The 20,175-nt window shown below is 37.4% G+C and overlaps 1 protein-coding gene across 1 annotated transcript in view; it reads left to right on the top strand.

The window, feature by feature from the left end:
- The window catches only part of smc3 (structural maintenance of chromosomes 3), a 33,618-nt gene extending 30,350 nt beyond the window's left edge, over positions 1–3,268 (top strand). The window contains exon 29 of the mRNA XM_084716144.1: positions 2,900–3,268. Coding sequence (XP_084572270.1) covers positions 2,900–2,971 — 72 coding nt within the window. The 3' untranslated portion in view covers positions 2,972–3,268. The remainder of the gene's footprint in view (positions 1–2,899) is intronic.
- Positions 3,269–20,175: the final 16,907 nt, after the last annotated feature.

Raw genomic sequence — 20,175 nt, 5'->3', positions numbered from 1 at the left:
GTACAAGCTCAACAGTGCATGTGCAGCAAAAACTGGGAACTGGGATTTGCAGAAGCAAAACGTAAGGGTAGTGAAAAACATCAGTATCCATTTATCCTGTATAAAGGTGCGACTTCACCTCTCTGGAGTTGAACTTTGAATTTTGACCAGTGAGGTCTCAGCCTCAACCAGGAAGTGTTTGAAGATGACTGTGTGTGTTCATAGTGAGGAAGGACTCTGGGTTCAGACTTCCAACTTGCTGAAGTGTCCTTAAATAGGCAATAAATAAATCTCCATTAGTGCTGTTCTCTGTCTACTGTGAATTGGCACATGCAAAGAACGAAAGATAACTGAAGTTATGTCAAAGTTAAAATATCTAATGTTGGGTGTGTATGGGATCAAATAACATATTCAACATCTCATAGACTGTCAAGAATTGAGCAAAACTAAGCAAGTAAACTGGGGAAGATGCCTTTTGCCCACAGATGCCCACAATCTCAGACTTTGAAAATCCCTTTCAATCTTGTGGGTCAGGGTGAAAATTTCCTCTTCTTAATAAACTAATAGGGAGTATTTAGGTGATATATTGTAATGTGTAGTTTAAGAGGTCAGTCTCTACTGAGGGACAAGGCAGCAAAACTGAGCCATGAAGCATGTCCTCTGGGAGCATAGTACCAGGAATAACTCACAGAAAAGAAAAATGTCTCTGCCTTGGGAGTATGTTGGATTTAGTGTTGCTGATAAAGGTGAGCCAGCAAACACTGCAGACTACTGATTGGTCAGAGTAGCATAGCGTAGCGAGTATGTAGCTTCAGCGAGAGGGCAAGTGGCTGACTGATTACTGTCGATGGTGACAGAGAAGAAGGGAAAAGGTGAGCAGTGAAGTTGTTGGTCTGGCTGTGTAGGTTTGAGTTGGTTGGTGAATAAAAGCCGCAGCTTCTCAAGACCAAAGCAAAACTCCTGTGTGTGTGTGTGTGTTGTTTGCTAGTTCTGGGAATAGTGTCGCTATGACAGTCACCTCCTCCTATGTTAAGAGAGTGCTACAGTACAGTGGAGTACAGTCAAGTTGATCCATTTTACACAAATACCCCCATAATACCATATACCCCTGTGAAACATCAGCAAGGTATGAAAATATAGACACCGCTCAAGCCTTATGCTTCTGTGCCATGTGACCTTCTCTTGTGTCCAAAAAACATATTGTTGCATTAGCTCTCACAATCCGTACAACGTTCCTCAGACTTGAGCTCAGAGATGCCGTTGCAGAATATTTGAGATTATGCATAATTCAGCATTAAAAGAATCATGAGGTGTTTGAAAATGGTGTCTGTCTGGTGTAGTGTCTGGGTGAGTAGTTGCATAGTTTGACAAACAAAAACAATTTATGAACAGTTTTAGTCATACTAAGATTCACTTGACATAAATTTAAAATCCAAAACATCCAGATGTTGGATTAAAATAATTCTACTCCAATCTCTGCCTGTGTATCATTACTATTGTCCATCTAGAGCTTTGATGTCGATACGGAAATGTGAAAAATCATGTTGTGCTACAGAAAACGATTTCCCATCCCTTTCTGCAATTTTTCCCTCTCTGCAGTTCTGTTGTCATTGATGAGTTATCACAGAAACAAGCATCCTCACAGGGTGGTTGTTATTTCCTGTAAATTAAGCTTGGCAGTGAACAGACACACACAATGTTCCCGGCTGACGGGTGGCTGGTGTTGATTTCCCCTGTTGCTGTTACTGATTCTGCTTTCAGGCCACTGTTCTTCTGAGCCTGGCCTTGCCAGATTAATTCACAGATGTGCACTAGTCTGGATCTCCCAGTTCATTTTTCGATCTGCTAGGGGTATTAGCCACAGGTGCAAACCAAAATGCCTCCGACAATTGGATAGACTTCCAACCAATCAGAGCAGTGAAATATATGAAGTAGTGCTAAGTGACGCATGCAAGTTAGGGCGGTGCTTGGTTCATTTTCAATTAGGAAAAGCCTGAGATTACAGCTCACATTACAACAATAGGGGTGCATGATATGGAATTTTTTTAAGCTGATAACCAATAATTACCTGCTTCTGATGGCCGATACAGTTAAGATAACTGCTAATTTCACATTTTTATATTTTATAAAGAGGTTAGTATAACCTGTAGTTTACACACACACACCTGAGGATAAGAAAGGCTCAGATGTATGGATCAAAGATAGTAGATGATATAATACTCCACATCTCTGACCAAACCAAATCTAACCAAAACAAACAGGTCTGACTCTTCAAATGTTCAGGGTTTTTTTTTTGTTGTTGTTGTTGTTGTAAAGAAATGTCATCAAAAAACTTTACAAATATACTTTAACTTTTATTATTATTTTCATTTGCTGAGAATTCAAATTAAATGCTTTGACCATCTGTCAGATCAGATAATCTTAAGGCCTTTATTCATCAGCTAATGTACACCAATCCTGATACAGCTGTAGGGGCCAATATTGACTGATAATTTATCGGCCTAGATATTTATTGTGCATCCCTTGCCTCTGTTTGATCAGCACTGCCTAGTCTGACAGTTTGATCTGAGTTCGTGAGCCTGGTGGGGGTTTTTTTTTTTTTCATCATCTCACACCTGCCCTATACTGAATACACGGTTGTGATTGGCCCAGAGAAATCCACTCTGAACAGCAGGGTGGTCAGATGTATCTTGTAAATAAACAATGTGCTCCCAGATTCGTCTGTTTCCCAGGCTGTTGTTTTCTGTTGACTCCTTCAGTTTCTCCTTGTAAACCAGTTTTGTCTTCTGCTGAGCTCCCTTCATGAAAAGAAAATATTTCTTTGAATTTTGTTGTTTCATAACGCAAATGATGACTGATTAGTCAGAGCTGCTGAAATGGAGACTTTGATTGGTCATTAACTGTGTGTATGTGTTCGTAGGTGAGTCACATCGATGTGATCACAGCGGAGCAGGCCAAAGACTTTGTGGAGGACGACACCACCCATGGTTAATAGTCTTCGGCTCTTCATCATCCTCGACACCCCCTCCTCCTCCTCCTCTTCCTCCTCCGCCTCTACAGTGCACTGCGTAGCTCCAAGCCTCCACATCAGGGCCCAAAGACAGAAATATCTCCCTCAATCCACCAGCTTTTTTTTTTTTTTAGTCCTTCTGGTAAAAATAAACAATGCAACACGTCAGACCATCTCTGGAGATGGAAATTTAATTGGATATGTTGTTTTGATAACACTCAAACAAAAAACCCAGCTCAAAATTACTGTTTGTGGTTTTGTTGAAGATTTGCGAGCAGGTTTGGTCACTTTTTCCTGCTTTGCCCGACAGCTAACAAGCGTTGTTCTTTTACACTGAAAATAACATTGTGTTGTGAAGAGGTCCTGAAGAGAGCGCTTGTTGCCTTTTTGTGTTACTGTGTTGAAGTTTTCTAACAAACGATACTTTGAAGCTTTGAAGTTTTTGGTAGTCTGTCATTTGAAAGTACCAGAGACGCTCTGATATGTAACGGCTCTTCAGGACCTTTTCAGAAAGCAAATCATTTTGTGTACAGTCGAGATTGTTTTGATATGAGTTGGATGAAGCTTGTTGATCTGAAACCTTAAAGCTCAGTGGAGGTGGGAGGGTCTGAAGCTGATCTGGATTTTTGGTTTTGTTGCCACCCTTAGAAAAAGAGTTTTGCTCACTCTTGTTTCTGTAATGTATAATCTTTGTACTCATGAAATGATGCTTAACTTGTATCAGTCATAACCAGCCACATCAGGCTTAAAGTGTTTAAAGATTGTGGTTCCTTTTTATGGTCGTTACTGTTTTCCGTAATTTCCTGTTTTTAGGTCATTTAAATATATGAGATGTTTAATTCCAAAACAGCATATATCCATTTTGGAAATAAAACGGCTCCCTAAATTTGATCAATCGAAATAAAAAAAAAACAGAAGTGATTCAGGGGTGAGTAAACCATATCTATTTGGGTCCTGAAATGACTCATAACTCCAGTAGGAAGCCAAGTTGAGCTTTTCTGGAATAAGTTGTAATTTAACTTTTGTTCATTTCCATACTGGATGTATTATTTGGGATCAGACTTCTCATGTGTTATACCTAGTTTCAAATCTGCTTTTTAAATGTTTTGGTTCCTTTTTATGTAATTAGAAAACTTATAAAAATAATAAAAGATTTAAAAATAAACTGTATGACACTGTCAGTGTGGCATCTCTCTTAGTCAGACCACTAGGTGGTGCTGTGCCACTGAATCCTGACAGTCAGGATTTATGCAGAGAGAGGGTCTGTCTTAAAGTAAAGTGGAAGTGTGTGATGCATTATTTAGAAAGGTTTTAGTGGTACGTGATTCAGTTCTTTTACATCAAGTTCCATCAACATTTTCTCTAAAGTACAGCAAGAAAAACAAGCCATATTTAGAGCATAATTATGGTGAGTGTTTATATAAAATTGTGTGACAATTACATGTATTTACCAAAAACTTTGAAATGTCAACATGTACGTTCTCACATTTCATGTTTATTATTATACATGTCTTTTTGTTTCCTAGTTTTTTGTATCAAGTAGGGCTGCAACTAGCCGTTATTTTAATTATCAATTAATCTGCTGATAGTTAGTTAGTCCAGTCACAGCCCAGTTTGAAATCTGAAAATCTTCTGCAGCCCACCCAAACCTTTTATTACAACTGTGATTAACTTGTGTGTTAAGCAGAGAGATTAATTATATCAATGACAAGATATCAAGTAAATTCAGGTGTTAATGTGACTTGTCAGAATACAGTGTAACGGCTGTCAAACTAGGTCAGAAAGATGAAGACTAACATGTTATTAAGATTTATTTACTATCATAAATGATGAATAAAAACAGCAAATCCTCATATTCAAGAAGCTGCAACCAGCTAATATTTAACATTTTTTCTTGAAAATGGAAAAAAAAATGCTTGCAATTGCTTTCCTTATGATCAACTAATTGATTAATTGACTAGTCAAAGACAGACTTTGACTGTGGCTCAGATGTAACAGACTTCAGATAGACGTCTAAATTAATCCGTTGCACAAAGCAGTTTACTTCTTAACTCTCTTCGGTAGGACTATGGCAAAGTGAATTCTGGGTAAGACCTTTTTCAGAATAAAAAAATAAAAATAAAAAAAAAAGGCCTACGGAGTGACTGCATCCAACCGCTTAGCTCCGTTTACCCCAGCAGAAAATATGTCTTTTGGAGAAACTCAACTTTTACAAGGACAATTTACATGGAAAGTTAAGCGAAAGACAAAAAAAAAAACTGATATGGGGAAAAATCGCAGCAACAGTAAACAGTTATTTCCCCTGCTGAGAGAAGAATCAAGATGTTCAAAAAAGATATAAAAGTAAAATATGCTACAAGACACAAACAAACAGTGTTAAAAAACAAATTATGAGCCGTGTCTTTGTCTTTTTTGTTGTTGGGTGCTACTCATCAGTTGGTGGCACTGATTGTTACCATGGTAACCTGGTTCTTGAGCCTGAGTCAGCCTGGAGGTGAGGTGTTGAATTTTTTTTGGCTTACAGTTAGTCAGTCTTTATTTTTGTGAAATGATCTAACTTGCCACGACTAATCTGTGAGCAAAATTAAGACTAGTCTAACACTAGACTAGTCTAAAATATGTTTGTGGAAACCGGCCCCTTGTGTACAACTGTATTTAGTCCTTCACTTTCACCACCAAGGGAACCTTGTTGGAACGGTTATGATTCATCTTGTAATATGTAGGGAAGGAAACCACCCCCCAGTTTTCAGTGTCGGGACACAGTAGACCCAGACAAGGTCAGCGACTGTCTGGCATCAAGGTCACAATCTGGCACCCATGGCTCAGCCCTTACACCTGTGTTATATTTTGTTTTTCATATCAATGATCCCGTTGAATCGCAGTGTGCCAGGGGAGATCCCGCACGTCACACATGCGTGCCGGTCGTTCTAGTGTAACATCACCTTGTGCTGGCGGCGGATCTGAAAGGTCGCGACCTCCTGAGATGGATTGGTAGACCCCTGTTGTAATACCGCAGACCTCCAGAGCATCCCGGTCCGGTGTGTCCGCCAGGACTCACATTACGTCAGAGGTGTTTTAACCTTTGAAAGTAGAGTACTCACAACTGGATTTTCATTGTACTACACTTTATTACACTGGTTTTATTGCTTTCTAAACCAGAGATGCATGTCTGGCCTGCTGTTGGAAGTAAGACGAGACAAAACAATCAGATATTTACTTGAATGTTTACTGGGATATCTTGGTAACCACTGTTTGAGATCACACAGATCACAGGCTGCTCTCCTGCAGCTTCCTGAACAACTTATTCACACTTCTGAAGTGAAAATAGAAATAACAACCTCCCACTTCACTCCTCATCTGGTAGTCCTCCTCTTATTTTCTCCACCGCACATATTATTCTGATATGGGAGGAATATTTATTTATTTATTTACTACATTTTTTACCCCAGCGTTTGAGGAACACTAATTCATGTATTTATTCCAGTCCTGATTGATTGTCAGACATTTGAGTTCTGGATATTAGCTTCAGTTGCCTGAAATGGAATAATTCAAACCGTCCATTACTATTCATTAGTCTTTATTTATCTAGCCTGTTCTTTAATTGAGAGTGAAGGCGGACAGGAAGGACTGAGACCTTTCGACAACCAGATCATTTAGATTGTATAGAGTGCGCATAAGATATCAAACAAACACTAAAAAGACATAAACAGTAAAAGAATAATTGGAAAGAGAGGACATCAGGATGCCCAGATTTTTATTGATGCTCCCATATAAAGTTTTTTTTTCAAGTGAAAGATTTCAGATATAAAACATAGTAATAAACTGATGTAATGATGTATTTTTCCCCCAAGTCTGAATCCCCCCTTAAATAACTTTAGATAATATTAGGCCTAACCTTAAAACTTAAAATTGAGAAAGATTTAAGATTTAAGAATAAATTTAAACCACTCTCTTTAAACCTCAGTTTTCGCTCTAAACTTATGTTAAATTTATTTCCATTGCACCAAAACTTTTGACTCCAAATTAAAATGTGATCCAGTATTAATTTTAAACTTAGACTTTAATATTTGACTTTTTAGATGGATTGAGCAAAACAATAAAGTTCCTTGAATAATGCCAGTAGCTGCCAGGCAGTCTCTTTTTTTCTTTCCTGTGCTCCAATTTTAATCTTCTATTATTTGGCCATATTTCTCCAATAATTTGGCCAAAAACCTTTTCTTTAAGGAGGAGAAATTAGAGCATCTCTGCCAAGCCACAAGGCTAAATAACGGTTTGGCTAACTTGCAAACAATGTCACATTTTATTAACTTTTTAGCTAATTGGTTATCAATGTAACTTTTTTTTTTTTTTTACTTTTTTGCTTGCTAGAAAATTATGTAACATTTTAAATTTTTAGCTTGTAAGTCGGCAATGTAGTGTTTTGTTAACCATTTTAGAGAAAACAGAAAACAGTGTAGCACTTTGTTAAATAATTCAGCTAGTTAGCCATGTATGTGGCTTTTTTTAAACTTTATAGCTAGCTAGAAAACAGTGTATGGTGTTGTTTACATTTTAACACTTAAATTTTTGAGCTAGTTTGCCATAAATGTGACATTTTGTTCATGTTTTAGCCAGCTAGAAACCCCCCTCTTTCATACTTAGTAGGTGCAGACAGCACATAAATTTAGCTTTTATTTAGTGATTTATTTATTTTAATTTCGGTAAGTATCTCCATATTAATTAAACTTTATTTAATTTTGGTTTCCATCAGTAAACTTGGACTTGGCTTTTTTGTTCAACAGAGCTCTGCTTAATTTGGTTTGCTTGGATTTACTAATTTTAAACCTAGTTTTGCTAAACTCTGATTGTTTAAGTTAAGTTATTCTGTTTGTGCTACCCAGCCTTTTTACACTGTTCTGTTGGTCTTGTACTCTGCAGATCAGCCGTATTATGTGAACTGGACGCACTGACCTAACAGCAAGTTGGTTAAAAAACATAGCAGTGCACCTGGTGTGACACTGACAGCACACCTCATCCATCTGTGCCGGGTCCTGCCAGCAGAGAACAGATCTGTTTCTCATGGCCTGCAGAAATTCACAACTCTGCACGCAAGCTTTCGCCAAGTCAGCGGACAGATGATGAGGATCAGGATGACCAGTGCTTGATATTTGTTATCTGCCCTGCTCCAAAAACTCAACTCCTACAGATTTCAATTTCTGTCCATCTATCTATATCAAATTTTCATGTGAAATTCGTCCCAATCAAGAGCAGCCCAGACACTACAGCCCTAAATGTTCTGTATTCAGATGTCATGGTCATTTAGAGTTTTAACTTCACAGCTTTAACCTCGTTCACAGCATTTTGACTTGTCATTTTATATTAACACACACATTAACAATGACTCTGTTATATTCAAATGTCCCAGTGAGACATGACTGTGTGACAATGAACCAGTGTGCACAATACCAGGCCCCCGAAACTGAAACAGCTAAATGGAATTGAGCCATAATTTATGTGATTATTTACACCTGCACGTTTTCTACTGTAGCATGTCAAAGTGACTTTTGGCTTATTGAAGATCATTTACAGATACTGTAGAGTTTGAAAGCTGAGTTGAGAACTGTTTGACCATAAAACTGTGAATTGAAGTTGGTGTAATACTAATGAAGTAGATATTGTCAAAACTCTGGTTGTAAGTTGTATTTTTTAAAGAGTAAACACAGAAAGGACTGCATTCCCTCTACATCTTTAGCTTGTTTATAAATTATGATTTGTCCCTTTTGCAATATATCCTGTCATTCATAATCAATCACTGCCTGAAATCTTTTAATGTCAGTGGAATTGTAAGTTTTGTTTTTTAAAGATGACACCTTCTCTTGTGTAACTCCAGTTCCAAAATAGTTGGGACATTGTGTAAAACATAAAAAAACAAAATGCAATGATTTGCAATTTTTAAAAAAATTACATTTAACTAAATGCAGAGACAAGATATTTATTGTTCAAATTGCTTACCTTTTTTTGGCTTTGTTTTTATAAATATACTGAATTCGATTCCTGCAGCATGTTCCAAAAAAGTTGGGACAGGAGCAGGTTGTATACCTTTATAGATGTAATGGTTACTCATGATGCCATGGGCACTAACACAGCCCCCATAACCTCACATATGCTGATTTCTAAAGTTAGCGCTGGTAACAATCTGGATGGTCTGTTTCCTCTTTAACCCCTGATTTCTGAAAACAATGTGACACATGGATTCATCAGACCACAGCACACTTTTCCACTTTGTGTCAGTCCATCTCTGATGAGCTCAGGTCCCAGACAAGTCTGCAGTGTTTATGGATGATGTTGATATATGACTTTCTCTTTGCATGCAGTATCATCTAAACAATCATTTTGGGGTCAGAGGTCACAGTCATTCAATGTTAGTTTTCAGTCTTGCCTCTTGAGTGTGAGAGTTTCTCTCTTTTCTCTTAATCTTTTAATGATATTGTGGACTGTTGATAGTGAAATCCCTGTTTTTTGCTTATGTGGTTTTTCACAAAATGTTGAACCTCACCTCATCCATGCCTGTGAACGACTGAGCCTTTCGAGGATGCCCCTTTAATACCCAGTCATGATACTGTCACCTGTTACCAGTTAACCTGTTAACCCTTTTAATGTTCTGAACAGGTGTTTTTGAGCTTTCCACAACACTGCCAGTCTTTTGTTGCCGCTGTCCTAACATTTTTGGAACGTGTTGCAGGCATCAAAGTCAGAACAAGTGTATATTCACAAAAAAACTAGCAAAATATATCAGTTTGAACGTTAAAGATCTTGTCTTTGTGCTGTGTTCAACTGAATGCAAGTCCAAAAGTATTTGCAGATCATTGCATTCTGTTTTTATCTACGTTTCACGCAACGTCTCAACTTTTTGGGAATCAAGGTTATATATTCTCAGCCGTATAGTATTTCCTCGTCTACCTGATCCACCCCTCCCTTGTTGGCATCCCCTCTTCCCTCCATTCTCAGACAATAAACACCATATCTTTTTAACCATCAGCCTGCCTCTCTGCCCTCTGGTATCAGAATGTGGACTATAGTAATGAACAGATAATACCAGCTCTCATAATCAAGCTCCTTATCATAAAAAAGGCATAAAGCTGTCCTGGTTTTTACAGTCAACAAGTTAATTTGTTGTCTAACAGGTGCTTATTAACTGCAGTGCAGAGTGGGAGGAGGAGGAGGAGGAGGAGGAGGAGGGTGCCCTATGAACAGACCCTGACTCTGTCCTTGCACTTCATGGTGGTCCATTTGCCCTGCAGGCCTAACAGGCTGACTCTCTGTCTCTGCTGCTCCTAAGTCATCTCCATACCCGTCTGTTTTAGCCACTTGTCAGACGATCAGTCTCCCTGTCATCTGTCTGCCTGTCTCACAGACATGTGATTCTGCTCTGTGTTAAAGTTTCTGTATAAACATGTATGTTACTGTCCAACAGTCTGGACTGGAGCGTGAAAGTGGTGGTGAGGGATGAGTTGCAGGCTGCCAAGCAAAGGATCACTAATGAGAGTTGTGGTTTAATGTTTTCTTCACTCTGGGGAAAATAATCTCATTCATTAAATTAAATCTCAGTAAACGCAGCCAAGAAAAAAAAGATGAATGATAGAGTTAAACTCTGCACCTGCATTATAATCCAGCCAGTTAATCAAAAAGTATGGGTCAACCTCATACAAATTGAAAAATAAACAACCTTGATGGATTTTGTGACCTCAATATGTTCTGAATAAGAAAAAAAAAAATGTGATAAGGAATGATATGAAGGGAAAGTTTTGAAAATACCCTAAAAATGACCTCAACAAAATTGCTTTTCATTAAAGGCATTTTGTGAGAAAAAAAGGGGTGAAAATTATAAATTACACCAGAAAATCTGTTAAAAGTTCATTACTCATAAAAGTCTCTCTATAACATACAAATAGTCTGAGACATTCAAGAGGTGGGACCACTTTTTTCCTTCCTAAAATAATAATTTAAATTGACATCACTCTATTAGTATAGGCTGCTTCTATACAAGACAACATGGATAGGCAGTAATCCATATAAATGTTGGCATGGATTAACATTAAGTTAAAATAAAATGATTTAAATATCACTTGAACTATCACATTCATATTACTTTCAAAATATTTTGGATTGCCAAACTGACACTTTAATGTTTTTTGAGGAATGTATGAAATATGGGATGATAAAAAAAATTGTAAAACACGGTTTCTGGTTGACTGTGGACAGAAGTGAATGCTTTGGACATCAGACAGGCAATTTTTAACAGAGGCGCAATGGGAAATTGTGGTATCACCGATTTCAGTATTTTTCAATATTTTCCCACACCTGGTTTTCTTTGGAAAAGACTAGAAGACTTTTGATGTTATAAATTTGAACATATATTTAGAAATACATTTATGAGACTAGAACAGTTTCAGTTCTGTTAGTATTTGCCTTTTCTAGTTGTGGTATGTGTATGTGTAGGATTAATGTGTATGAATGCCCAGGGCAAACATGGGTAAAGATGATTTTTTTCTCTCACACATTATTAGATTACAGTGGAACCATGGGTTTAGACACATTAATTGAATAAAATAGAACTTTTTGAAACCTGGAGAAAAAATGATGTGATGGTGATGATGTGAACAGTAATGGTAATGGTTTAATTAATATTATTAATAGTAGTAATAGTGATAATAATAACAACAACAATAATAATTACATCACTTAACATTAGGTAACACAATTAACAAACAACATTTTTTTTAATTTTTTTTAATTTTAGTTATTGGTGGTGAGCTGGCATATTATTTACCACTTAAGATATGTTTAAAGTTCAGAGAAAACAAAATATGAAAACTAAGATAATGTCCTCTCCTCTATGCCAATATGTTGTATAATGTAACGTGATAAAACGTGTACTAAGAATGAAGAGCTAACAATATGCTAAGCTACACCCAAATTTCCAAGCTCCAGTGAACGCAGCATCAGACTTTGGTCACGTGAACAGCTAAAAATAAATAATAAATTTAACGTTACGTTCTAACGCACGCCTGATTCCTGTCGTGTTTAGAAGGGAATTCTAGATTTGCGAAAGTCTCGCATGAATTGTACTCGTCGTTTCTTCATTGTGCACATTATACAAAGTAATTTTGTTTTATATTGTAAAAGCGCCGTGATTAAGTTCTTCTTCGGTTTGGGTACAACAAAAACACTTGGTTAAGGTTGGGGAAAGATCTTATACATGTGAAATTAATCACTCTCGCGAGATGTTTCGCGGGTCTGTCATTCCCATCCAGACTAGACCTTTGACTGCTTTTCTACTCTAGGTAACAAACACAAATATTCATATTTCATATTTAAATCACCTTAGTGACAACTTGCAAAATGCCCCGACCTGTTGACATTTACATTAAATTATATTTGCTCACAGCACCTCTACTAGTTATTAGTTAGCTAGGTAAGCTAGTTAGCTAGTTAACTCCAGTTACCTGTAGTACCGTTAACTGCATGATACGCAACTGCTGTCATGCCAAAGAAATGACTTTCGTGTCCTGGGTAAGTTGTCATTAATAACACAAAAAGTCCTTTCTAAGACATACACATTTAAAATGCCTGTTAGCTTACTTAAACCTCATGGCATTGATAGATAATCAAATTTATATCAGGCTGCTAGGAAAACCATGAGTAAAGAGCTGGAAGCGCGCCATTAAACTCAGCTCTGAGCCGATTTAGCGTTAGCATTATATCTTCTTGGTATATACAGTATATTTAAACATTTTCTTCAAGTGAGAGAGCAAGCAACGCATTTTATTTATTCATAACCACATTGCTTGTCCTGCTGTGCCGAAGACTTGATTTCTAATAGTTTTTAAGGCTTTAATAGGTTTTTAGCAGCCACTTTCACTCATCTCCACCTGTTAAGCTCACAGGTGTGACAATTAGTCTCCTCTACTCAACTGTCTCAGTTACTCATCACAGAGTGACAGAGAGGTGGTATGTGCAATCCCTGGACCCTGAAACCAAAGCAGCAAAATGGAATTCAGCCATTAATAATTGAACTATTTGCACTGTCTTTAGTGAAAAAGGTCCTACTACCATCGCTACTAGCTTGCTATCATGAGTAAAAAGCAATGCCTAAAGTATGTAATAATGTAGTTGACCTTTATTTCAGACATGTTGTGTTAGCCCAAATACAGGTAGCTGTGGTGACAGGTATGTATGAGGGATTCAGGTATTTAACACAACAAGCTACAGCTCACTGTGTGAAGGTAGAACACGTCTTTGTTATTTGTATTTAATGCGTCTTTTATTTGTATGGTTTGTTAGCAAAGCTAGTTAGCCTAGTTAGGTATGGGTAGTGAATTAGCAATTAGCCAGATTAGCCTATAAATGTCTTGGTAAACTACTTAGCTTGCAGACAACCTTCCAAGATTGTGATAGGGTTGATAGTTAGCCACACAAGCCTGTCATTGTGTAATAAAGTATTAGCCAAAAACATAGACATACATAAGTACTAGCTCCTACATTAGCTAATTCACCAGATTAGCCAGATAAACTGTTCCCACCTGTAACTGTGTAGGTGAGTATTTAGCTAGCTGCCCTATTTGAATCATCAGTCATCAGTTCAAGTCAAGCTGTTAGTTTTTTTGTTTTTAGTTTCATGTCACACAGTGTTCAGGCGACATTTCGGTCCCCAGAAGTAGCTGCAGAGTGAGTGCTCCTTGCTTTCATCTTACTCTCCATGGTAAAATCATTATTCTCTGTCAGGTCATCTTGTTCGCTTGGTGAAGATGTCTGCAACGGGTACAGTCAGCTGCGGACCTGTGGTGAGTCGAAGTGAAGCCTGGATTATACTCCCAAATGGACATGCCCATGGTGTTACAGCTGCTGTCACCCTGAATGTCCTGCTCAACCTGCTGAAAAGCTTTACAGTTCAGTGATGTCTTGCTTGCTTGTCTGTATTTTTAAAAAAGGAATAAGTAGTCTAATATTTGTATTGAATTGCCAAATCCAATTCAGCTGACAAAATCCTGAATTGGTTACAGCCTTTCATCTGACCGTTCCAAGATTATACTTACGTAAGATAGCCAGTTAGCCAAACCAGGGACACCAGCTCATATCATCTCTGTGTCTTGTGCTGGAAAGAGGTGTTGTTTATTTATTTTATTTTCTGTGCTCAGGTCTCAGTACTTCTGAGTTTTAGAACTGAATCACTGTGGTGTTCGAGTTAAGTGTGACTTACTAGGTAAAGTATGTAGCCAGCCTTTTGACTCTCTATGACCAGATTCTGTTGGCTAGAAAGTTAACTAGCTAGCTACAATAGCCTGATTTAGCCATGTAACTGTTTAGAATAAGTACTTAGCTGGATTGTTGACCTTACAAATTAATTAAATTCCTCAGCATTTTGTCAAACTTGGCATGAATAATTATCTTAAATTACATCTGAGTATACCTGTAATTAAAATGAATAAAATACAGAGTACGTTTTTAATTGAAAAATAATATTAGTTTTCACTACAAGGGTCCTCTCAGAGTAATGTTTTTTTAGCTGACACCAATCTGCCTGACAGGCAGACAGACATTAACCCCTGTTGAGCTGCTGGAGCCCCGCAGGAGGCCCTGGCTTAGACTCCATGGAACCAAAGGTCATCAGCCGATCTGGCCTATGATTTCACTACATGACCCTAGCTAGTGGAGTGAGATAAAGTGTGATATGCGTGAGATAGATCAGTGTTATCTTAATAGCTGTGATTTAAGTGATTATTTAAGCAGTTATTGTCATGGTGTTTTTACACTTCCCAGAGACCATGTGTAAGTCAAATTACTTGGGCGGCATTCAATGAATTTTCTTTTGTTAATGTTTGAGATTTGACATGTGATGCTTTAGTCTGTGCCTATTCAGTCATGGTGTTACAGCTGCTCATGGTAACTACAAGGTTCTTAATGCATTTGATGATGCAGTTTGAAGTGAAAAAAGGCCTCAATGTGTCCTCAATGTTGCAGGACTTTTCCAGGGAAAGATCTACCCACTACCAATAATGTATAATAGTTCTATTAAATCCATTGAGAAAATGGGAATGTGCTGATTTTTTGAAGATAATGCAAGGACTATATGAGCTAAGCAAACGTGACCATCAGCCAGCAGATTGGCTGTTTCTGTTTCTGTATAGTTCTTTTTAATGCCTTCCACCAAATCACTTGAAATCAAATGAAAGAAGTATTTATATTTTTCCAGGCAAAGTTACAGTGAATAGCACATTAGCTAGTTAAAAAGAAGCAGAAGGAAATTTTTAGTAAAATAATTTTATTTTTGATGTTATATTTTGTGGTTATTACAGTGGTAAAGCTACTGCTTTGGCCACAGAAGCACAGAGTTATTTAACACAATGTTTTTTTTACACAAGTTATTTCAATTCTGCTTGAGCAACATTTAAGTTAAGTAACAATACTTTTATTTCAGAGTAATGTTCTGATATGCTTTTCATCCCTTGACAGGAACCTCGGCTGTGAAAGCTGTCTTTACTCACTTTTGCCCATCAAAGAATTAAGGTGGGAATTTTAGGGTAAGTGTGAAGTTGTAAATTCACAGTTCAATTTGTATTAGGTGAGGTAACATACTTAATTGTCCCACAGGACAATTTGTCCTGTGCTGTATTACACAATATACTACTGCTATTACTGCTACATATTTAATGTCAAGAATCTGTACAATCTTTTTACAAGACTTACAAGACCACTTAGTTATTTGCTAGTTTGTGTAGAGACTGTTTAAGTCTATAAAAAGTGAACGTGTTAACAAACTCTCTCCTAATCTGAGCTGTTTAAAGCTTCTCAGGTTTGAGACTAAATACATTCACACAGGATCTGATGCAGGTTCCACTGCGGGTGTTAGTGTCGTTCAGGTCCATAAAACTAACTGTTTATAAACCCTAGTTAAAACAGGCCTATCCTGTTTGTCCTCCATAAAGGCAGCGACATGATTGGACATTAGTGATTCCGTACATTGTGACATGGCTGTGTCGCTGTGTAATTTTAGTTCAACAGTAAAAAAATGCAACTGCTGTCATGAACAATGGAATTTACAAGCTGTTGTTGTCAGTGATTGCGGGTGCCTCATTCCTTTTTTAAGCTCGTTTTATGAGGTCATGTGTTCTCTGGATCCTTGGCCAAATGTTGATAGCTGGTCATAACTTCTCTGAAGTCCGGGTTAGCCACAAGGGCACCGATGTCTTTACTGTGAACAACATTTGGCCTTTTTGTAGTGAGACTGAAATTTTGAATGTAGGTTTGTGTCTATGTCTTCGTGGTTGTGTGTGTGTGTGTGTGTGTTTGTGCTTGGGTTGGGCAGATTTGTAAGTTGATCAGTTTGCTCATTTATGATATAAGAGATGTGAAGCTTTGTTTTAACTAGCTCAACTAGCTTAAGGATTTGCAATGTAATTTGCACGCATTTACTTTAACGAGATAGTAAGAAACCCAAGGATTTTCTTGTCATCGTGATTGGTGATTTCAACTTTTTATTTTATGTTATTGTGTGAATGCTCTCATAGAGGCTTTTCCATCCAGCAAAGATAACACTTTGGTAGAAAATTTAAATTAAAGCTACTACAAAGAACTTCCAAATTTAGTTAATTCTGGGGGCTCCTGTGGACAAAAGTGGTTGTGTTTCAATCGCAGTAACCACAAATTGTAACATAAAAACCAAAATTATCTAAATGAAAATCTCCTCGTGCTTTGTACTACTCACTGTAATTTTTTCCTGGGAAAATGAAAACACAGGCTCTCAGAATTTCACATTGGGAGACATTCAGAATAACTTTATAGAACTATAGAGCCAATCGTCTTGTAGTCTCAGTAACTTATGTAGGTCATATAGAGGCATCAGTATTACACTGAGTTTCATAAATAGTTAAAACTCAGTGTAGCAGCTTTAAATAAATGAAAATTTGTTATTGTTGATGTAAAAAGGAACAATTCAAAAAGATAAAATTATCTTAAACAGCTTCTAACCAAACTCAGATACACAATATTGTATGTTTGTGTACGTCAGTAGTGCTCTGTGGTGTGCCTGTTCAAGTGTGCACACAATAAAAGGGGCCTGCTGAAATGGATACCCTCCTCTCATGCAATAGGCATAGCCACATTTGACCTTCAATGTGTATGTGTGTAGGCATGTTTGTCACATGTGTTCATGAATGAATTTGTGATCTTTGGCTTGTCACATACTGTAGCCCGCTCAGTTCTCAACATAGAGGTCTCACTCTAATGAGGCTAAAGGTAGAATATTAGAATGGCTTTAATTAACAAACTAAGCCCGCTTAATAGCTTCACACATGTCAGCTTAAATCCTCTGCAAAATAAACATTCCCCTCTTCATGGGAATGCTCATCTCCAGACGGCATTCTCAGCTGCACTGGGAGCAATTCTGGAAAACTGATCGCATGGAAAGGGAGTCGCTTCTTACTTAGCACAGTCTTACTTCGGCATTTGGCAAATTGTGTGGATTGTAATGGTTGTCTTTGTTTCACTGAATTATTGCGTCACAAAATATAATGGTGATACTGATACAGACAAGTTCTGGTGCCATTACATTTTTCATCCAACAAGATTAGCACGAGGGACAAACCATCTCCCTGTTCACTTTATCCCTGTAAGACTAGAGACACTCTCAATAACTCCTAATTTCCTAATAATGATTGCATGCATGTTAACAAATACTGTATAGCTTTCAAAACGTCACATACCAAGTTGGACACACATACTGTAATGTTTAGCACAGACACTCACACACACAATATCTGGCTTCATATCTTTAAAGTCTGTCATGATTATTTGCAAATATAATTTTTTTTATATAGTTTCTTTCACACAGACATTTACCACATTTCAGGCAGTTAAATCTAATCATATATTTTTTCCTATCATATAAAAGCTCCAGGGCTAGATGCCAAGGCTGTAGGTTCCTATTTTTAGTGTTTACCAGTAGTGCTAGACAGGTTGGATGTTTTATAGCATATGCAATTATTCTGTATGAAGTTTTCTTCAAAACAGTAATTCTCATAGCATATAGAGTAACTTATGTCAACTGTTAAAAGCACAATGCAAGATAAGTAAAAAGTTTAAACTTCTTTTTAATTAAAGCTACTACAAGGAGATTTTAACTGGTAATGAAACGGTCTCAATTTGTTGCTGATGCCTTTGTATGACCCACATAAGTTAACAAGACCATCTATGAGATGATCAAATATTTCTCTATAGTTATTCTTAATGCCTGGCACCAGGTCGGGGTTTCCCTGAAATCAGATGAAACAAGCCTGTTTTTACATTTTCCCAGGCAAATTACAGTGAGTTGTATGTTAGCTAGTTAAAAAGAAGCAAGATAAACACTATTTAGATCATTTGATTTTTGATGCTATATTTTGTGGAAATTATGATGGAAAAACTTTTTTCCACAGGGGCCTCCAAAATCAACACAATATGAAAGTTCATTGTAGTAGCTGTAATATAAGCAAAAGACAGAAACAATTTAAGGAACATCTACAAACTAATATTGTGGCGTAATTGATATTTTCAGTGATGAATAAAGTACAAGAGGAGTAAAGGACAGCCACTTGTTTGCTTCAGGTAAATCCCTTTGCAACTAAGAGCTGCATCTGCAAACCTGGCGCTCTCTTAGTGCTGAGGAGTTATGACTTCGACTTGCACACTCTTGTCATTGGTTAGTTCTTTGCAAAGCTTCTTGCCACCACTCTCAGTCATCAAGAATGACTTTTCATCACTCTGTTTTTCAACCACAGCTGGCTACAGTGACTGTGACAGATCACTTCTCAGCTTGTTCTCAGGTCACACAACTGTGCTAATGTTTGCTGGCAGAGCCACGTTGGTGAATTATGGGAAATGTTCTTTGATGGCACACTTTTACAGTAGTGGGAAGACTTAAGTGATACGATTAAGTGATTGACTATAAATAACATAATGATTTGAACCAGACTTTTTTACATAGAGAACACAGATGGAAACACTCACAGACTTGGTCAGACACATTGTTGTGGAGTTCTTTGACATGGGTGTCACTGTGGTAATTTTTTAAGATAGGATTAGCAGCAATAATGTCTGATGTGTGCAATGCAGGTGGCTCATAGTGGCTCAAATCCTTTTCATTGCAATGAAGAGTACAGACAGTGACATCATATGGCTGCGTGAAGGACTTTTTCTATTAACTTGAATTTTTAAATTAAGGCTTATCCATTGTTAAGTTCTGCCACAGTATCTTTTTAGCATACAAACATCTCAGGAAATTACAATCTGCTCTTACCTTTTTTTGTTTGCTCCTATTTATGTGTAGATTTGTGCTCTGTTCTGTGGCCCTTAAAAAGCCCTTAAAAAAATCAGAAAAAATAAAATCAGTTTGACAAAGCATTTTCAGAATACATTAAAGAGAAGGGGATTGTTATACTTTCTGTCTGAGAAACATCCTTTCCAAACAGTGTGGAGGTAACTATTGTATTGTGGATGTGGAGTTTGATGGTTTTTAAAAGATTGCAGGAGATTCTCTGGACAAACAGTTTAATTGTAATCTGCCTCTGTTACAGCCAAGCACTGAGTCATCCAGGCACGCACCATTATAGAAACCACTTCATGCTACAGTGGTATCTGCTTTCTCGCAGGGCCAAAAATAAGTGGGGGGGGATTGTTATGTAGAGTTGTCACATGAATATATGCACATGCTCACACACACACAACACGTAGGAAGCTTCCTGGTGGTTGTCAACAAGGAATCTGATATATTTTTTACATTTTTTCATTCATCATTGAAGCCGATAATGTGAAAATGGAGAGAATAGCTACTCTCTTGGTTGATAGTTTACCAAGATTTATAATTCAGGTCCTTAAATGCCTTTGTCAGAGATTTGAGCTGAATAACAACGTCCCTCTATAGAACACAGTCTCTGAAAAACACAGCGCACTTATAATGTAGAGAGACCATAAACGTGTACAGACAGAATGCAAAGCACATTTTTGCCTTGCCTTATTTTCTTGAATTTGACCGCTGGATTGGTTGAGCAGTTTGTGTTAATTTGCCCCAAACAGCTAGTGTGTCAAGAAATGTTAGCTGTAAGCTAGTTAGAAATCCAGCCGTGTGTGTGGAGTGAGTCTGTGTTTTTCTGACAGCTCAGACTCTCAGGCTG

Source organism: Lutjanus erythropterus, chromosome 3 (assembly GCF_056507025.1).
Source record: "Lutjanus erythropterus isolate fLutEry1 chromosome 3, fLutEry1.hap2, whole genome shotgun sequence".
NCBI classification, from domain to species: Eukaryota; Metazoa; Chordata; class Actinopteri; order Lutjaniformes; family Lutjanidae; genus Lutjanus; species Lutjanus erythropterus.
The sequence above is the reverse complement of the archived record's forward strand: the minus strand, read 5'-3'. Positions and strand labels throughout refer to the sequence as shown.